The sequence below is a fragment of the Rhopalosiphum padi genome, chromosome 1, assembly GCF_020882245.1.
Source record: "Rhopalosiphum padi isolate XX-2018 chromosome 1, ASM2088224v1, whole genome shotgun sequence".
Classification (NCBI taxonomy): Eukaryota; Metazoa; Arthropoda; class Insecta; order Hemiptera; family Aphididae; genus Rhopalosiphum; species Rhopalosiphum padi.
This window is the reverse complement of record NC_083597.1, coordinates 8,697,500-8,720,093: the sequence shown is the minus strand read 5'-3', so window position 1 is coordinate 8,720,093 and position 22,594 is coordinate 8,697,500. Positions and strand designations below refer to the sequence as shown.

The window sequence follows — 22,594 nt, the reverse complement described above, 5'->3', positions numbered from 1 at the left end:
TACGCTAGTCTTATCTCCGGAAACTGAAATGTGTGAAATTTTAAACTAATCTGACTGTAAATAAAGTAATCTCGTTTTGATTTCAAATTTATACATATGCTATATGATAAAATAATATTATACTTAGTTTAAAATACCACGCATATTCCATTATACTAATATAAATACACGGAAGTGATGCATCCTTAAGACGTGTTCTTCACTGTTCAGTTGAATGTTTGTCACTATAATTCTCGCGTAATTCAAACAAGCGCATGTATCCTGTGATTCGAAATTCGGGCGTTTAGAATTTAAGATTGTCAATAACAAGAGTTAGTCATAGTAGTATAAGTAGTGTATCATATATTAATTATTATTATATTGTCGATTAAGTTATGGCCGTTATAGGTAACTAAAAAAAAAAAATCAAATTGTATTACACTAAAAATATGTAAAATGTCCACAATAAAATCATATAATTTATTTAAAAGACGAAAAGTTACAAACATAGAAACATAATAATATAACAATCGACAAAAATGTATTTGCAGCGGTTAAGTGCGATCTCCCTTACTATATACCCAAATATCATTATATGTATACCTACTCAATAAACGCAAGTGTTTTCAGAGTTCTTTCAAATATCCGTATGATATTATAGTTTCAATTTCTCTTAGTATTGTCTTAGTTCTACTCTTAGTGATTTATAGAGGGAATTGCATAAGCCACGGGACATAGAATTTCCCTATTCGATGGCTTCTGCTGTATACCCATGATAATACTATCATACTATCAATAAATAACACAAAATACTATTTAATTACGATCACGAACGATGGCGATAATTATATTTATTGACAAAACATTAGTAATAGGTCTTTTGCGTGAAACATAAAACGATAGTATTCATGATAATACGCGAGATAGATTATGTAGTAATAACAAAATATAAATTAGTATACAATCGTTTACGATTTTTGATATATAATAAAGTGCACTCGAATTCAAAGATCAAACTCGTCAAAGGATTTACGATCGTCTGCATCAGAATATCAGATTATAGTGAGGATTGAAACATTACAATTTTTTTTCTTATTCTTATTAAAATATCTATGGTGAATGTTTGCCACCGCATTATATATACGTATCTCGTATCACATAAAATCTTATATCGGTAATTAATAACTTAAACGTAAGCCGAATATAATTACAACATCGTTAATAATTCAGAACGTTGTAATATTATAATATCGTAACAGAGTATTCTGTGTCTCATACATGTTGGAAAACGGGGATTTTATAAATTTCGAATCCCATGACTCACGATTGCGAGTCGACGGATTTAACGATATAATATTATATTAGTTATTACGGTTGCCATCTACTTATATATTAAATATAACGCACGAAATTTTAGCGAACATTAATAATGATTATGATGACTGCTGACAAGTATGACGACATGACAAAATGTATGTACAACACCTAATCACCGCGTTAATTATATACAAACACTATGCTAAACAAACAAAATGAGCTTAAAATCGAATTAATAACTATCAAAAATACGAATTCTAAGGAAATTCTACAGACCATGCGCGGTCATCCTCGTTAATTTGTGCAGCGAAGGTCGACATCGGTATTATGACGTACAGAAATTCAATACAACAACGTACCTACGCGGTCGACACTTTTTTTTTCAAAAAAATATTATTATAGTACACAAAAAGTGATAATTTCAAAAGGCTTCAAAATACTCTTTTTGGAAAATAACTTATATTGATTATCTTGATATAAGAGCCATTATTTTTATTACTATTTTTGTTTAATAGAAAATATATTATATCTATTTCTACTACTAAAAATGCATAAAAAATAAAAGTTATACTTCGTTATGAATAATTGTTAACATATTCTAACAATTATTATACTTACCTAATATTAAATAATATAAAAAAATAAAATCGACATATTATGACGCCGTGACTTGCATTTAAAAGTTTCTATTCATAGTCAGAAACACCAATAATAGACGGATGAAAACCTTAAACCACAGATGGCGTCTTAAAGATTGTAATATTTTAATAGTAAATACTATTACCTGTGGGATGGATAATACGTTATACTTTTATTTTTGGATTAAACTGTTGGACACTGAAAAGTATAGGTATAAATGAAAATAATTATTAAAATATTGTTAATATAATGTTGTTTAAGTCAGGTGCTAAGAATCATTAGTGAAGAACGAAAAAAAAATGTCGTTTAAAATAAGAGTTACTTAAACTATTAGGTCGAATTGTTTTACACATTCGTTTTGCAATCTTGTTGTGTTGAGAATAGTTATATTACGTGGACAATGGTCATAAAATAAAAATAAAACACGACTGTAACCGATCGTTAGAAAACGTTAAGCGACATAAAATAACATTTAAACATCTAAATTCCATCATAAGAAACGTTTTTTTTGGGGATGTTAATATTTACGGAATCTATTTGTAAGTTGTATATTTATGATACTAATCGAAACGGACAGAGAACAACAATTATTATGTTTAAATTTATTATGGTATTATGCAGCTTTGAATAGCTTATATAGTTATTAATATTATGATGTGTAACCACTAACCACTTATCGCGTTAGATTTTTTTTTTCAACGCATCAGGTGCAGTGAAAAAGACTAAAATATTTGACACACGTTTCACAATATTATATTGGCGGGTTTATTTTCTTTATTTTCACCGAATTTAATGGAAAACGTTTCGCGTGAGTCGCGCTCATTTTTTTCGGTGAAACGAAATAAAAGCACCACCATCGTCATGGCGTACATTACACCTATAATATAGAGCGTAGGTAGTAGGTACATTACGTTAACACTTAAAATAATACGAATAATCGTTGTTGTACATTTTGTAACATAATTAGAAATACGTATATAATAATATTATAATATAATGGAAATATAACAATAATATAATACATCGCTACTACGGCCGTATAACTATTATCTGTTTTATATCTACATTGAATATTATCTAACGGTCGTGTGACATGCGATTTAAAAAAAGTACGATAAGTAGGTTTTTAAAACGGAAGAATATATAATATAATAATACGATTGTAGTATAGATATGTACAAATTAAATAATGTAATTAAAATGGACGAATAATTGTGACTTACATATAAGTATAGTATTATATTATATATAATCAGATATAGTCTGGCAGATCCCACTTCGATCATATTTTAAAAAACATTTTTGGACCACCATTTTTTGGCAATACATAATATTAATATTGTGGTTTACGTATAAATCTGTATACGACCACCGTCTTTACAGTTTTCACGTTTATCGGCCACGGGTCGTACGAAAAATATTCATAATATTCACGTCGTTCGTACAACGATTACATTTTGTTGTTCAAAAATTTAAATTTTATGGGTCCGAGGTGATGATGAATATGATATATATATGACAGAGACTTGTTATATTAGGGTTTTTCAAGATTATTTTCCAGTTTTGGTTCAACTATACGTATATTATAGGAATACGCGGAACGCACGTCTCAACGTCTCGTTATATTTATATAATACCGTAGGTGTAATATAACAATGGTGTTTCGTTACAATCTACAGTTTTATAGTTTTATCCCAACTAATAATCTCGAATTGTATTTCAAAAATATGATATAAAATTATTATATGTTATTATAGTGTTATTACTTATTACTTTCTCGAATTCGAGATAATGTTTTATATTAGTGTTTTTTTTTTCAAACCACACATTAGCATATATAAGTATGATAAGATATAATATGTAAAATTATTTTTATGCAAGAACTAATTTTATTATTTTTCTAATCCTTGTTAATTAATTTTTTTTCTTAAATTAAAAAAAATCATAATATTAATTAGATTATCAAATTTGTCTTTGAGATTACCATAAACGTTTGCACTCTTTTAAAATGAAATAGTTATACTTTAAAAGTAATGATAAATAATAATGTGCAAATTAAGTACATAAAATAATTAAACTGTAATAATACATTGAATGGATATTATTGGTAGAAAAAAATATGATTTTAAAAATTAAATTTTTACACTGTCCTACATACCATAGACATTCTATGGAAGTATGTGTAGGAATTTTATAAACTTATTTGATATAAAATTTGAATAATAATATTGATCATTTCTTCTCTGATAAAACGTGTCAAGTATTCTATAGATTAACTATATTAAAATATATACAATGTGTATAATATAATATACATAATAATATAATTGTAGGTAAGTGTTAGTCATGCCAAAAATTAAAAAATAAATTTTCGATTTTGATTTAAATAGAAAGTGATTCATCGAACATGCACACAATACACATCCAATTTTAATTTAATAATGCATTTTGGTTTTTTTTGAATTTTTAGGTATACTGATCATATTTTCAAGTTCTTGAGATTTTTTATGCTACTCAAGTCGTGTCTTGTAGTGATTAAAACTTCTGTTTTTAAAATTAGAACCACCTTTTTTAATCTAAATTATTTAGTGGATGATAGATGATTTTTTTTTTTGTGGAGGATTTTGATGTGCCTAATTCAAAATTTGACAAGTAATATTTCAGTTATTTATATGTTTTACTTAAGGATAAAAAATGGTTGTACAAAGTTTTAAACGAGATGTTATTATATCTTCCAAATCCATTATTATGGACCTATTATTCTTAGTAAACAAAATTAAATAGTTCAAAAACTACTCATTCTAATTTTGAATAAGGTACATCAAAATTTTCAAAAAAATTATCTACCAAATAATTTAGAGTAAAGCACTGATTCACATTATTTTGAGAAACAGAAGTTTGTGTCGCCATAGAACATTTTTTAAGCAGTACAAATTTCATGGATTTATAATATTAGTTTCTAAGTATATTTTAAAGTTCTAAAAATCAGATTTTGAATAACTGCATTAATGTAGAAAAAAAGGGATGAGTAATGGCTATGCTTGGTGAATCATTATATATATATATATATATAAACTATTTATTGGTTTTAATTCATAGGTAATATTGTAAAAGTGTCTAACTATTGATAATATAACGATTAAAATATAGATGTACTCAGCTAAGGCCAATAGAATATGTTTTATTACAATTGTTAAATATGTATGTACTGTCTTTTAAAGTCCTGTATATATATATTGTTAAACTTTTAATTATCCGTCGTTATTATATAGCTTTTTGGTGATAATATATATTTTATTATTTAAAAAGATAATAAAAAACTAACCATTACATACGATAGAATATTATTGACAATATTAATATTTATATATAAAATAGGTAGAACACTGGCTGTGGACTAAGGCGACTACTGCAGGCCTCTTCTTAATAAATCCAATAATAAAAAAAATCATAAGCGGGATTGTGACAACTTAAGTCAGAAGACCGAATCCGAAAGACAAATTTTATAGATAATTTATTTAATAATAAGGTGATTTAAAGTTTTTGCCGGGTATGGATAGAAAGTCAGGGATTGGGTGTGCTCATATTTTATGTATTCTGTAGCATTAGCTCAATGATAGCGCAATTTATTAACTTAAATTTTATACAGAACCATATTAGGAATAGTAAGACTTAGCTAGACATTAAATATTTATGACAGAAAGCGTTTCAATTTAGTCAAGTTTTGATTTTCGATGATTGAAGTGTATTATGGCAAATGTATTATCAAGGTAAATGCAGTTTTTTTCTAATTTGGCTATGGAGATTTAATTCTTTTTATTCAATGTCATAGTATATCATATTATTATACTTAATATATTGAGTTATACGCATAACAGTCACGAACCATGGATATACATGCTATAATATTAAATAGGTAATATAAATTAAATTTTAAAATAAATTAAAAAAATTAGATATTTTTTACAAAATTAACAAACAATATAGTTAAATGTATAATACAAAATTCTTACTAGCTACAATATTACATATATATCATTGTAGTTTTACATTTCTATAGCTAACCTCGACTTGAATTTATTACTATGTATCTATAAATAATAATTAATAATAGTAGTAATATTACTAATATTATCAATAAATAAACATTCGTTATGCTTTATATAATATATTATAATATACATATATAAGTAGACACCTAAATTTAATAGAATATCTATCCCCGATGTACAATTTATTTTCCTTGTCAAATTATGTATTTTAATATCGATTACTACAAAATATTCGTGTATATTATATTACATTTTTAATTAAAATACTTTATTACTTTATAGACTATAAATATTTAATATTCTTCGATACCGTTTATACCTACGGGCGCGGATACAAGAAGGGCTATGGGGCTGAAGCCCCTCCCTTAGACCTCAGATACCTACTTAAACTATTTCAAAACTTAAACTTAATTCCTATGCTTTTATGTACTTGAAGTACATTTTTTCATTTAGTCCCAACCCTTATTCGCATCTGTATGCCTACATATATATTGAACATTTAACTATAACTTTAGAAGTCAATCTCTAGAGATTGATAATTTCTAAATATTTTTTGCATCTTTTAGTAGTTTTATACTGTATCACTTATATAATGTAATTTTTCAACGAAAATTAAAATGTAATTTTCTTTTATCAATAAGTTTATATTTTCCTATACTGGAATAATCCTTTGTCTACGTAAGGGTCAAAATATGTGTGATGACTTATTGGAAAAATAAAAAATAAAAAGTACAATAATCATTAATCAAAGCAAACATATTAGCTGATGATGATGTATAACGACGGGACACGTAAAAAGAGAAAAGAAAATAAGTCAAAAAAGTACTAAGTTATCTGAGAACGAAAAAAACGTATCTTTCTGTATTGACTATAATGGCCTTTTTATTTTTCACAGATAATTTAAGATAAGAAAAATATGAAAATCAGATATTAGATTTCGGAGTGAAGCGATAAATGTATTGATTTTATAATAATGTGTGTTTTTTGTTGTGTATTATGGCGTGTACACAATAAGTAGTCGATAAAATGCTTCAATTTTTCAATTTGAGGTTGGTTTTAAATAGAAAATCGGATCTAGTTTATACTTTGGAGAGGTCAAAATTTCTACTTTTATATAATCGGAAAAAAAAAAAAAAATTTCGGATAAACTGAGATTTTTACACAAATCAAATAATGATAAAACATATTTTAGCAGTTGTAAGTAAATACCGCAGCTAAAAATGTTTATTAGTTTATCATTATTCATTATTATATAGTATCATAATTTTTATAACAATTCTTTAGCCAATCATTCAATCAATTTATAAAAACAAAGTCACTTATATTTTATTTAGTTGACTATTTTCTATTTCATATTATTATGATTTAAAATGCCATTTAGTAATATCAATTTCAAATAGAAAGTCTGGTTATAGACATGATCTATTTTTAATTTTATACATAATGATATATTTCCATATCTGAGTATAAAGTATGTGGTTTTTGATTATCCGTTCAAATGACACGTACAATATGATATTCACAGCAAGCTCATTAAACCTATGACAGATCGTCGTTATCATGAGACCGCAACGTACGTAGTAAATTAAAAACCGAACGACGCGTTCTGTTACACATAATCGCACGGTCTTCGACATCGAATAATAATCATTAAATCCAGTCTTGTAAATTACTTGTTTAAAAGTATTCAAATACTTTTTAAGTACTCCAATAAGTATTTCAAATATTTTCTCAAAGTACCTGTATTTAAAATTAAATACTTTTTATTTTTAGTTTATATGTTTTATATTTTGAATTCATTTATGTAAAATTAAAATAGAGATTGAAAAATAGATAATATGAAAACATAAATAAAAATATATAATCTATATAAAAATATGAAGTATTACAAAAAGTAAAAATTTTATTTTTTTAATAGATATAATAGCGTTTATGGGTAGTATGATTTTACACAAAACTAAGTGTCCAAGTCTAGTGTCCTGTATAGTATTCTATGGTATTATAACTGTCAACTATTGATGTATATTGAATAAGAATGATAACTTTATACTTCTTAATAATATAAAATAGGTAATATATTTTTTTAAATAATTATTATTAGTGCATTTCCTTGCGTAATACGCATAATATGTTTTCGATAATATTACATACTTATTTTGGGTGATTTATATGTCTAACCGAAAATGTAAATATCTTGTCAAAGAAAACAGATGACTGATGAGTAATCTATAGTTAAACTAAAATAAATTACATAGTATAAAATACTCAAGGAATATAATGTTAAACATGAAAATGCTTGAAAAAAAATTCAATTCAATCGATTTATAAGGTAAAACAAAATATTACGTAAAAACTTTTGAAAGTATCTAATTATTTTTTTTTTAATTATCTGTACTTTTCTTAAATTCGTATTTTTAATATACTTTTCTACAAAATAATTATGTATATACATTATATTATGGTTTATTTTACAAGACCTAATATAACTGTACCTATTAATTTTATAATGACCACTCAAAGCCCGTATTCGTTTTCTACGGCGTATAGTCATTGTTGTTGGCCGAGAAGAAAATGTACGAGAAAAGCGTGTCGTTTGTTATTGTTTATTAATTATTATTGTTATAATATACATTATGTCGCGTTCGTAATAACATATAATATATTATTATTATAACGACATGACGTTATACTCGAATTTTAGACATTAGATTATAATATTATAATATAGTGTTAAGTGCAAATATAAAATGACGGCGCGTGAAGCGGGACGGGGTTTAGATGTATAATATATTGCACGTTGAGAGGGAGGGACACGGAGACGGGCGGACAGAGAAAGTGGTGTGATGTGCATAGGAACGCGTGTGCTGGATATTATATTTTAAAATATTGTATTATATTATTATTTATTAGTGATCGATCGGTGTGCGTTTTGAAGCGGCGAACGAAACAATTTGTTTTTGGACGTTCCGGTAGTGCAGTAGGCAATAATAGTGCAAGACGTGTTCGAATTTTATAATCGCGATCAGAAAATTATAACAATCGCGTTATAAACCTACCCAAAATAGGTACAACATAATATTATTATAATATTGTACCGTTTAGCATATCCAGAAGTAAGTTTGATGTTTTTTAAATAATTGATATATTCTATTGTTGTCTAACATTCCAAAATATTATGAGTTACACTGTTGATAACTAGATTTGCGTAGAAATTTTAGTTTTTCCCGTTTATATTTAAAAGTACTAAAACGATTTTTACTTTTGACTCTTAGAATACCAACTACCTTTTGTAAGTATGATTTGCAACCAGCTTCGAAATACAAGTACAAACATTTTTCTTCTAAAGTATTGAACAACATTATTTTAAATTATTTGTCAAACTATAATTTGTAATCACCTAAAAAGTAACAAAAAAAATTAAAAATATAAGAAATATAATATATTGGCGATGTATTGGTTTGTTTTTTGATGGCCAAGGAAAACATTTCTGGCTATATAAAATGTTGTTCGTCCGGGTCTTATTTTTGCCAATATCTTCAAGTCATTGAATATACACAATTAAAGGGTGGAAAGTAAGCTTTAGAAGCTAAGTTTTGCTACATTTAATTACATAACCGAACTATTATTATTATTTTTTAATAAATATAATAACTAATTGCTATGAAAGCTATACAAATCAAAATTCTTAAATTTTGAATCTATAGTAGGCGAACTAAACTTTTGGAATAACCTATTTATTTACTAGTTTAAACAATGCTAAGTTAAAATTTCTAAAATTAATACCGAATATTTCATACAAATACATAACTGTATTACATACATCAGTCATCCGGGTTAATGTTAACTACCAATAGGTCAAGCCACTGTGAATTTCCGAGTATATCGGTATGCTTGATTATATATGTGCAACAAGTATATTAATTATACCTACGTTTGTATAACGAACTTATAGTTTGAAGGCCGACAAAGATACACATATTTTCAAAATAATGCATATTTTTTTAATGTTTTTTTTTGTTGTTTGCAAAACTATATTTTAAAGACGTTAATCCACCTACCATGTACTTTCATTTCTAAATACTAATAGTTCAAAACCATGTACTAAATTCGTATAAGTACTATGTACTGATATGCCATATGCAATTAAAAACGTATTAGGTACCGGCACTTACTTATATATAATATATATATTGTACATATTGTTTTATATTTATAATGCATAATAATATAATATAAATAAATAACATATAAATAAATATATATAAATAATATATTCAATGGTTTTATATCATTTTTTTTTTATCATATAAAAAGTACAATACTTTCGATATTGGTCATCGCGGTATCGTGGTGTTTTTACAGATTTGAAGTCAATGATAAATCGACGAGTTCGAAAAAACGTATCGTGTACGTATACTTCTAAAAAGGCTTAACCAATTAAGTTTTCGATTCGTTTGTCCCGTTTGGCGTACCTAAGTATTATGTGAAAAACTAAAATGCTTTGACAAATACAACTTCCGCAGACTGACTTTACTCTTGAGCCGGGTTCAAAACTATACGTGTCCAAAAGTTGAGTTTTGTCCAATTCTTAAAATTTCCCGGTAGATCATGGTAAGTAAATGATACCACGATAACAATAGTCGACCAGAATATGATTAAAGGTATACGGCATGACAGATAACGTAGCTGTGAATCAGGCTTTAATCTCCGTGGTTGTTGTGGTATAAAAATATTATAATATAGGTACTCACCGTCATAATTATTTTAGTCTGTGACCGGTCGTGACGTTAAAGATTGATGATAAAATGATGGTATGATAATAATAATAAAAATAATTATAGTAGTATTGTAGTATTTATTACGTGCGTATCGTAAACAGCGGAGTGTGGTAAACGGAGAGAGAGAAAAAATGCTAAGAAAAAAGTCAAACTGTTCGTGATATAAAAACGCCTTTCGTTAACCCCGTTAACGAGGTCGATCAATCGCGCATCGGCAGACATAACTCGCCGGCCGAGATGATTTTGACTAATGGCCGCGTCGTTGACACACGTCGAGCTCGTTTTCCACCATCAACCGCTACGGCCTTCCGGAATTCCTTGAAGGGTCGAAACCGCAGTTCCGCGTATTGAAACACAACACGCACACACACACACACACACACGCGGATCCCATTGACGTATGGGAACGGTCGAGTATTGTGTATTTAACGACCATCTGAGGATGAATCAGTATCGCATTGTTTTTGATGTCTGAGATACGTATTGTCTTAGAAATTGGTGAGGGAAGGGCTGTACAATATTACCACACTATAGAATTTAACAATCATAAACATTAAAATATGATAGTTAGATAAGATTTTAATGACTTAATAAAAAAAAAAAAAATATATTTATTGGATTTTTTACATTGTACCATACAGCAATATTTAAATATAATATTCGATAAATGTATATATGCATAAAAGCATTTTTATTTATATGTACCTGAACGACTACTTTCGGTACGTGGTAAATCTAATCACTACAAAAACCTTCAAAAATAATGATTAAATATTTTATTTCAAATTTAATATTCAAGAATAATTACTTACCATGTGCAACAATTAAAAAAAAATAACTTGTTATAATATGAAAAATGACATTTACAAATGACGTTATGAAACAAAAAATACATTCGTGGTTAAAAATTCCCGAAAATACAAAATAAAATATTAAAATGTATACGTTTTGAATCATTGAAGCATAAAACAAATGTATAGCTTGGTTAGTATTATATATGATTATTAGAGAAAAAAAAATTTAAAAGTTATCAACATCTTATCTCTAGTTATAGTTATTGAATTGCAAAATTGTTTTCCCGCCGTAATTGTCCACGATGATTGTGGGTCGCCACCATAATCCAACACCTAATTGAAATGAATTATAACGATTTCTTATGTACCAAAACGCCACTAAATCAAAAATCTTTCTATAATGATTCTAATTTATAGTTACACATTTTTTTCGTTATCCCTTGTTGGCTTGTTTCGATCTTGCCGGACAAACTAAATAAACGACATCAAAATACTTGTTCAAATCTTTTTGATGGAAGCAAAGTCGGTAATACGCATTTTTAACTTGTTATCTGTTTATCATCGACGCGAAAACTGTAATATTACTTTCCGTTGGTTTCACCACGATAAGTACTACTGTATACTGTATACCTATGTGTCGGGTTACACGAAAAATTGATTAATTTAATGATTCAATGGCGAATAACTAAATCATATTAAAGGGGCCATTAGCTCACAATATTAATACATACATTTTTTTGTGATTATTCATACCACCCGGCAACTATGCCATTATTTGTATATTATAATATCATGTTGTGGTAATAATTTATTATAATAATTAATATTATCTTACGACTGCCGTTGAATTGTTATCCAATATTGAACATAGGAATGCTGTAGCATCGCGTGGCTGGACCCCCTTTGTCGGCGCGGCGCTACGTTATTTTAACCTTTTTTTTTTTTATAATGTATTGCGCGGACCTTGATGATTTTTTTCCATTTTGTTTCTGCAGCATCATTATGGTCCCGCATATTATGTCGCGTCCATTGATCGCGCAACCTTTTCAACGAAACAAAACCGAACGCGTCCTTAACACGACTTTGAATATATGTTTCGTACCCACTTGAACCCTCGATCTGTATACACATTCACACACACACACATACTTCTGCAATATAAAGTTCGTTGATTCTCAAAATAACAATACGTGTTTGAAAACTATGTATGCAGTCAAAAATATATATTAAATATCGTTACGACGCACACATCATAGCAATATAAGCAATATCGATTAATATCCTTGAATGTGTCTATTAATGTTTTTTCTCGGAAAGAAGTTTCAATATTATATATACAGGGTGATTCTTTTATCACGAACCACTATGAGTTATAAGTATTTAAAGTTTTGATGCGCAGAGTGGAGTGATACGGGGTAACCACTAACCACACAAAATGTTTGTCCACTACTCCGCTTGTCTAAACTTTAAATACGTATAACTCATAAACTATTTGCCCTAAATTCGATTTTTATGTATCAAAATATTCTCAAAAATATTCTGCTTTGGAATATGAAATTAAAACTCTACGTTGTCATTAAAAAAAGTAAAAACTTAAAAAATATATAATTTTTTAATAAAAACGTTGTTTTTTAACAACTTGAAACTATGTAAAAAAATGTTATCAAAAACATGAATACTTTTTGAAACAATGAGTGGTTCATGATAAAAGAATCACTCTGTATATATGTATATCACCGTATAAACTATAGTCTAATTGTCTAATATAAAGAACAATACGACGATCACCAGTAGCGCATCTTTTTCTCGGTAAAGTGTCAATACATATGTGCGGTCGGGATTTAAACTTCCATAGCAGTTAATTGTATGCACCAAATGCGAATCATTGACAATCATCCGAATGCTTGCATAGGTATTATTATATTGTACATCACAATTCACAGTATGTACATATTATTATTATGATCTATGCTCGCTGCAACGTAATTATTTTAAAACAACCGTAGATGGGCGTGTTATTGCATTAATTTGATTCGAAATCGAGAAATTATCACAATATTTTAGCGTACGCGTTTTTTTTTTTGCAATAAATCTTACCAGGTTTCAAGTGGTATATTATAGTTTTATGGGTTTTCAAGCAAACACATCGTGTTTTTACAACGTGATTGGCGTTTCTGTAGCCCTGTAGATAACATGGACACATGGTAAATGCATATTCCTCCCGTTGGTTGTTCGAAACTTCACTTAATCGATTTAAAATGTATACGGTTAAGTTCTTTTATTACTGGTTACTAAGTACCACAACGACGATGATTGACACGGCAATATTGTGTCGTAATGCCATAAATAATTATTTCGTTTTCAATATTAATCAAATAACGCTAATTTATTATGTTATTTTGTTTAAGTAATAAGATTGTTTTTTCGTCGTCCATCGTAAAATAAACCAAAAATGGATTCTGAGTCGTTTAGAATATGCGGGAAGACCGTCATCGACTATATCGCCGACTACATGGATAACATCCGAGACAGGTATAAAAAAAAAACTATTTTCATCGTCGTAATTTCCGCAATATTATGATAATATGTAATGTATATATATATATATATATAATTGTATTGGAATACCTATGCAATAAGATAACAAAAGGTGTCAACGTGTTATGATATATGTAAGTGTCTGGTCAATTGAACGTGATCTATACTCATACAGATTGCGATAGTGTGATCTAAAATAGATTCATTATAATATAATTTGTATTTTGTAGATATGTAATATGCGTATACAGCTATTTTTCAATATGTTTAATTACAACGTCACCAAATACACATTGACTTATTGCCAAATATGAACACTCCCATATTATTATCATTTAATAATGCATTTATTCAAATTCTGATTTTTAGAACTTTTTAATAGCTATTTAATTTTTTTTATACTATTCAAGAATTATCTTCTATGGCAATGCAAACTCTCTATTAAAATGAGAACTACCTTTACTATTATAAATCACTTAGACATTTTTTTTAAAAATATCGATGCATCTATATTGAAATTCGAACTAGTTGGTTCTGAGTTATTACAATAATTCTTTAAAATGATATTCATTAATAATAGTTATTATGTTTTACTTTGGGTATAAAAATAAATGAATTATTCAGTTAAGACGTTATTAGTATATTTATGGCTAAATTGGTCATTTTTTTTTTAATATTAATTAACAATTAAGTATTTAAATAATTTTTAAATAATCATAAAGTCGCCATGTATTATTTTAAGCACATTATCAAGGATTATTATTCTAATAAGTAGTTCATAACATTTATTAATTCAGAAACTATTTGTTAGAGTTTAAATTTACTTTTATGTATATACATAAAAATTGTACAAAAAATTATCTGCTAGCAAAAAAAAGTTGTTCTCATTTGTAAAATAAAATTTGTCTCGTCAATAAAAACTTCTTAGATAGCATAATAAATGTAAGTATGTATTTTAAAATATTATTAAATTTCGGTATACTTGATTATGTATTCTAAAAACTAGAATTTTCAGTTCATTTATCACCATGCACACATATTGTTATCGTATAGTGAATATTATTTCAAAACTTATTGTTTTAAAATAAAATTATAATTGCGAAGAACTCGCAAATAGTAATATATAAATTGTATAATAACGAGCGTGTTAAAATTATTTTATTTAAATTAAAAATACATGCGTTTCAGGCCCGTTCTATCTACCGTGAAACCGGGATATCTGTATGAAATGGTGCCACCTGAGGCTCCGGTCAAAGGTGAAGATTGGAGAACGGTAATGGCTGATGTGGAGAACGTAATCATGCCTGGCGTTACACACTGGAACTCACCGCAGTTTCACGCATTTTTTCCGACTGGAAACTCTTATCCGGCCATAATCGGAGATATGCTGTGTAACGGGATCGGATCTATAGGATTTTCTTGGGTACGTATATAAAATATTAAAAAGGCGCTTTTTCGAAGACAGGGAAAGGCGTCTCCACGTAACGTGTGTAGTTTGAAAGTGGACAATTAGCCTTTGGGAGACTATAGAACGATTTTTCCGAAAATTTAATTTTAATTTACACTTTTTCGCATGGTTTTAAATTCAACGTGCCTATACAGAAAAAAAGATATTAATACAAAAGTATTATTATTTTTTTTATAATTTATAAACATTATCCGGGGAAATTAAAAATGTTTACGTGTATTATAGGTATTATTATGGATTTTACTATAAACAATGACATTTTTTATATTTTATTTAAGATATTATCAATTTATATTATGAACCTACTTTTACTGTTTTACGGTATTTACAGAAAAATGTTATTCAATTTTAAGTTATATACATTTATATAATCCGGTATAATTGTATAAATATATATTATTATAATAATTAAATACAAAATTATATCAACCTACAGTAATACTAAGAGTAAAATGAATGAATTTAAAAGCTATATCAAAAATATATCACGAAATATAATACTTAATGATATAGGCTGACATACCGCCTCCGCTCAAAATCGTTTTTCGTATACAACGATGCATCATTGAATTCAATTTTAACAAGCCCATAATAGTACCTCACTCCGTACCTAATGTATAACAGAACAGTACCCTCACTTGCCTACCTTTTTTCGTATGATTTTGGAGCAGCATTATTAACTGTCAAAAGTTGATTAATTTCATTTTATATTCTATATTTTCCCTTTTTTCCCCCAAAAAAAGGTCACATTCAAATATTATTATACTTACTATTATTTCTGGAGAATAATAACTTAAAATTACTGCATACTTAAATTATAACTAATTATAAATTGACTTGAAACATTTATCTATTTAAAAATTATTTTTATAATTTTATTTATGATATATATATATATTATATACTTTATGCTCGACACTGGTTTTCTTGGCTTTAATTTTTTAATTTTTAAAAAATAATATGATTTATAACTACAAGAGTGAAAACATACTATGACAATATTACATAAAAATTATACAGAATCGTATGTATACATAAATAGTTATTAAATGTTCATAATACCGAACATTTGCGCAATATATAGTTCTTTACCGTATAAAACTGCATCGTTTTATAAATCTTGTTATGCAGAGTTGAAGAATAATTTATAAACTCCAAGATACCTAGGATATTTGATCTTGTATTTTAATCGGTATTTTTTTTTTTTAAGAATTTATCTATGTGTATTATTTAATATTCGACAAAACAATTAATATCGTCATAATTATTGTAAATTTTTTTAATCTATAGTATAATTATATAGTAAATATAAGGTTTTTTACAGTTTTAGACATAATCATTAAATACTAATATAAGTCATAATATGATACAATGTCTCACGAGAATTTAATAATTTATTATTCGAATAATAGTCGCTTTAATTAGTAAGTCTTCGCAGAAACAAAAATGTAAGACTGTATGCATATATTTTTCTTTTATTTAAAATTTATAATATTTTACACGATTTTTATCATACGAATTGTTTGATAGCAAATAGTAGATAAGTTTTAAATCCGTCGTGAGACAAAACGTATACGTTCTTTGCAATACATTATTTATCAGGTATCAGGTTCGTGAATTTTAATGTACCATTAATAATAGAATAGCTTAAAAAATGGCGAGTGTTGTTATTTGTTTCAGCCTTTAGTGTTCTGTTAAAAATACCAAAGTTCAAGTAGGTAGGCTAAATTGTTTATAGCCACTGTATCAACAGAAAAAATAAATCAAAAACAAGTCAAACTTTTGCTTTAGCTATAAATACAAATTACTTTTATATGGTGTTTCTCTATATTTATAATATACTATTTTTAATCTGCATGTAAACGTTTTATAGAGTTTATAGATATATTATTACAAAAGCTAAGCACTGCAATATATCATGATATTTTAACAATCATAAACTATTGCAAATCTTATTATAATATTTATCTTTATAACATATTATCCTTTTTTTTTTTATCTTACATAATATATTTATATAATATTATCAAATATTATTTCTTAAATGTTAAAGTCAAGCGATACCGATGAATGTATAGATAATAATTTTCTCGTGTTTCAAATTTTTAAATGCTTATCACTTCTCTATAAATTTAGTAGATTGCCAAGTTTATGTAAACTAATTACATTTTAGTTTAAATCTTAAAAATTATTATAAACAATGATTATTTGAAAAATTCTAAACGAAATTGACGCTACAAAAATTGTCTTTTGTTTAATGTTTTGCGATATTAAACAAAGTTTGAATTGTAGTTGATATTATGAAAGTGGTGTAATTAACTAGAAAGTTTCCAAAACTTCGAACGTCACTTTTGAACTTTCTGATAGAGCTCAAAGCTATATGCTAGTTGTTAATATTTGTTTCCAATTTCGAGTCTTACTATATGAAATGGAAATATAGTTTATTAACACGTTTTTTACAGATAACGAGCCCAGCGTGTACCGAACTGGAAGTGCAAGTTATGAATTGGTTTGGGAAAATCTTAGATTTGCCAAAACAGTTTTTAAACGAATCCGAAGGACCCGGTGGAGGCGTACTTCAGGTATTTTTATAAAAATATAATTATACTTCTGTTGTGTCTGTTTTGGGCTAACGAAAAAATAAAGCCGATTATTTTTTGACAACGATAATAATAATAATTTGTTTGTCGGGTTCACATAGGGCAGCGCCAGTGAAGCCACATTTGTTTGCCTGTTGGCAGCCAAAGACCGCACGACAAAGCGGATCAAAGCACTCGACCCGAGCATGACTGACGGGCGAGATTAAGGCGAAATTAGTTGCCTACACTTCCGGTAAGTTTCTGCAGGAAACTAAACCCATAAACCACGATCGATAATACGATGCGTATAGTGATTTATTGTGATTATTTTTGTTTTATTTAATATAATGTGTGTACGTATACTCGCCGCGTCTGTATAGATCAGTCCAATTCGAGTGTAGAGAAAGCCGGTCTGCTGGGATCGATGCCGATGCGGATGCTCAAGGCGGACAATAGCGGCAGGATGACCGGAGCCATATTGGCTGAAGCCATGGCCGAAGACATTGCCAAAGGGCTGATACCGTGTTACGTGGTTGCCACATTGGGCACTACTGGTACTTGCGCGTTCGACTGTCTGCAGGAGCTGGGCCCCATCTGCAACGCAAACAACATTTGGTTGCACGTCGACGCCGCTTATGCAGGTACACAGGCCGCTGCCGTCATACCTACGACGACTGTTGTACAATAATTATAATAAGTAAAACATATGAAAATTTGAAAACGCCATTTAATATTATAATATGCAGTCTCAGAGTCTCGCTAATCCGGACTCGTTTAAACCGAACCACTCCGAAATGCATTATGATTAAACCGATAGAGCTATAGAATTTCTGTGAATCAACAAGTATTAGACGGACTAATAAATTATTGGAATTAATTTTTTTCATCATAACTATAACTTTTTCAGTCTCAATACTTACATCGTTGACCTAATTTCTTAAATTACGAATTTACTGTTTTTAGGATATAAAAAACTTATTTATCATCAATCAATCAATAATAGTTAATATTGCGGATTAATTAAATGTCCGGAGTAGTGAAGTCTGGATTTGCGAAACTCCGCTGTAATATAATATGTAAATGCGAATTTCAATATTGTCGTATCGTCCTAAGCCAACCCGCCTTAAATCTATATTATCTCACTCACGGTATTAGAATTCCAAATCAGCAGACATCATTCTTGTCGATTTGGTTTTTATTTCGCCTGAAGGTGGAAATTTGAAAGATTTACTTCATTGTCGATATTAAATTTCATTATATTAATAATATTTATAATATGTTATACACATTTATTACAATGTTAGTAATGTTATATATATATATATTAGTATTAATACCTAATATTATAGACGGAAGTTTGGTACATCGTACATAATAGTAGCTTAGGGCTTGCAGCAAATCCAAATCGAATGTAGTAAGACATAGCAGCTTGAGGAGTAATGTATGTATATAAAAATGTTTTAAAGTAGTTACAGAAAATTCAAATACGAAATGCTGTCTTGTATATTTGAATGATTTTTATGAAACTTGAACAAAATTAATTAAATTTACATATTATCCATATTATGATGTTTATTATTTATGCAAAATAACTGAAAATAGTAAGATGATTAATCATCATAAATTTTGGTGAGGAGAGTGGGCTAAGACTTTTGTGGTATTAATATATATCGATGAAATGTTAAATATTTTGTATTGTTTGAAAAAAAGAAATTTTTTTAACAGTTAATTATTATATTATTATTAATTACTATAATTTCTGGTGTGTGTGTTCTTCGTTTATCGTCTTCAATAGGTGCCGCTTTCGTCTTACCGGAATATAGATATCTGATGGCGGGAGTACAGTACGCTGACTCGTTCGACGTCAACTTGCATAAATGGCTTTTGGTGAACTTTGACTGTTCAGCTTTGTGGGTGAAGAACGCCACTCATTTGGTGGATGCGTTCAACGTGGACCGGGTATACTTGAAGCACAGCTACCAGAGTCAAGATCCCCAAGTACCAGATTACAGAGTAATTACTATAATGTTGTGTATATTAATAGAAAAAAATTATTAGGTATATTGATGTATATCATGTATATTGTATATCAAAACGTTACAATATATTTAGTGCTGATTCTAAGTTTCGGGAAGCCGGGATGCAATTACTATAATAGTGGATGTCCCTTTAAAAAAAATTGTATTTATAAGTCATGTGATGCATATAAATAATTACATTTATATTTTAAATTTGATAAAAGATGAATTTAAAAAGAAAATATGTGTTCTTTTTAAATTGAGTCATACGTAGAAATATATTTGAGCCCATAACAGTGTGTCAGTGTAGAATAAACGGGCGTGGTTAATTTATTAAAATACTTTATCGACCATTATTCAATAATCTTAATGATTTATCAGTTTACATAGTTATATATACTATAATAAATAGTAATTGTCTATGCAATTACGCCTTAATATATTACACAAATGTCGTATCGATGTTACAGCATTGGCAAATACCGTTGGGCCGGAGGTTCAGATCGTTGAAAATGTGGTTTGTGTTGAGATTGTACGGCGTAGAGGGCCTACAAGCACATATTAAAAAACAGATTCACTTGGCGGACATGTTTGGGAAGTTAGTCAAACAGGACCCGAGGTTTGAAGTCGTCACAGTAACCATGGGATTGGTTTGCTTCCGATTAAAGGTACATATAAATACCGATTACATGAATTTGTATTTCAATTGAAAAGACTGGCAAACAAGGAATTGTTTATTCACCAATCACAACATCCTTTAGTTTAAATAAATGGTAAAATTCACACTAACATTATGTATTGTATTACACAAATCAATAATATGTAAATGGTGGATTTTAAAATATTACTATACAACACCTATGTTACAACACCTTTACATAGAATGTGTCCACGATATGTGATACGTCATTAACCGAATTTTCATTCACCTGTAGGGCGACAACGCCTGGACGAAAAACCTTTACGAGCGACTGATGGCGAGCGGGCAAATTTACTTGGTCACGGCCACCGTCCCGGTCTAGGCTAGTTATACGGTTCGTGGTGTGCAGCCGGCTGACCGAGGAGGTTGACGTACATTTCGCGTGGAACGAGATACGTGCGCAGGCCGACCGCGTGGATGGCGAACGGGAAGTGACGCCTGCTAGCATTTGCAACGGCCTGACAGGAACGTGGCCAAAGGACAAGGACTGTGAACTCACCGCCGCCACTAACATCGTCGTCAAGTCTTTGACCCAAGGATGAGCTACCTATCTATATATATATTATTATAGTTATCTTTTTCACAATTATATACCTTCATTGGTGTCGTTATTGTAAGGTTAGGACGCACGAGAGCGATCGGCTTTTGAAATATGTATATTATTATTATTATTAAAATTATTTGTTATTTTAATTTAATTATTGTGTGTGGCAATTGTAGTGTTACAACGAGAAACCAAAAAACCACGCTCCGACCGAAAGTATAAATTTAAATTTTCGATACTTTATAAATCAAACAGATTTAATATACTGTGTGTTTAAGTGTTTTGTGTTGGTCATAATTATTTTGGTTTAGTATAAAGTAAACAAAAAAATTTAAGAATTACCTGTCATGAACGAACACAATAGATAGATACACCACTATATCGAGTGAGTGATATCCCTAAAAAATGCGCACGCAAACGCTATACTACGAATTCCGTGTCCCTTCTCTGTGGAATCGTATACAATATGCTATTAAATTAATATGATGTACGACAATTTATTTATTTATTTGATCGTTTTAATGCGTGGTGGTTTGGTTTTTTGTTTTCTAACAAAATTATACGTCCTTTTAAATTTTTAGATTTTTATTGTTATATAATATTATATAATATATTATGTTTTATGTCCATAATCAAATGAAACACGATTATGCTTTATAGGATTACTGTATTTTCATAATACACAATAAATAGTTGGTAATTTGCTTACCTACTGTTGGGTAATAGAAATCGGATTGTTACAAATTTTATGTATTAATTATTTCATAATAATTATTGTTATTTTCATTTATTTTAGCGGTTGGTGTTGTTTACGTAACTACTTGGTTTTAATGTCTTCGAATATTACACAAACATTACAATACGTATTTATAATAAATTATTATTAGTCTGTATCGATCAATTTATTGAAGGCATAATATTTTAAACAATATATACTGCACGTTAATTCATATTTATCATTGTATTTCTTTGGTTAAGTAAAAATGATGAAAATCGTAGCACGTTGATTTCAGAAGAATTTAAAACTTATTTCGTAAATGGATATATATTATAATGACGTTAAAGACATTAAATGCATATAATATATTGTACAAATGAATACATATTGTAAACGAGTATTAAGTAATATAATATTAATACACATCCTAGAAATCTAATTTTTTAAATTGTATTTTGTTTATCGTTTTG

General features: G+C 28.4%; 1 protein-coding gene across 1 annotated transcript in view; it reads left to right on the top strand.

Annotated features, from left to right (window-relative positions):
* The window catches only part of LOC132918726 (aromatic-L-amino-acid decarboxylase-like), a 30,920-nt gene extending 8,562 nt beyond the window's left edge, over positions 1 to 22,358 (top strand). The window contains 10 exon segments of the mRNA XM_060980158.1: positions 13,969 to 14,091; positions 15,286 to 15,520; positions 18,028 to 18,147; positions 18,267 to 18,359; positions 18,361 to 18,397; positions 18,525 to 18,785; positions 19,940 to 20,157; positions 20,633 to 20,830; positions 21,098 to 21,175; positions 21,177 to 22,358. Coding sequence (XP_060836141.1) covers positions 14,012 to 14,091; positions 15,286 to 15,520; positions 18,028 to 18,147; positions 18,267 to 18,359; positions 18,361 to 18,397; positions 18,525 to 18,785; positions 19,940 to 20,157; positions 20,633 to 20,830; positions 21,098 to 21,175; positions 21,177 to 21,404 — 1,548 coding nt within the window. The 5' untranslated portion in view covers positions 13,969 to 14,011 and the 3' untranslated portion in view covers positions 21,405 to 22,358.
* Positions 22,359 to 22,594: the final 236 nt, after the last annotated feature.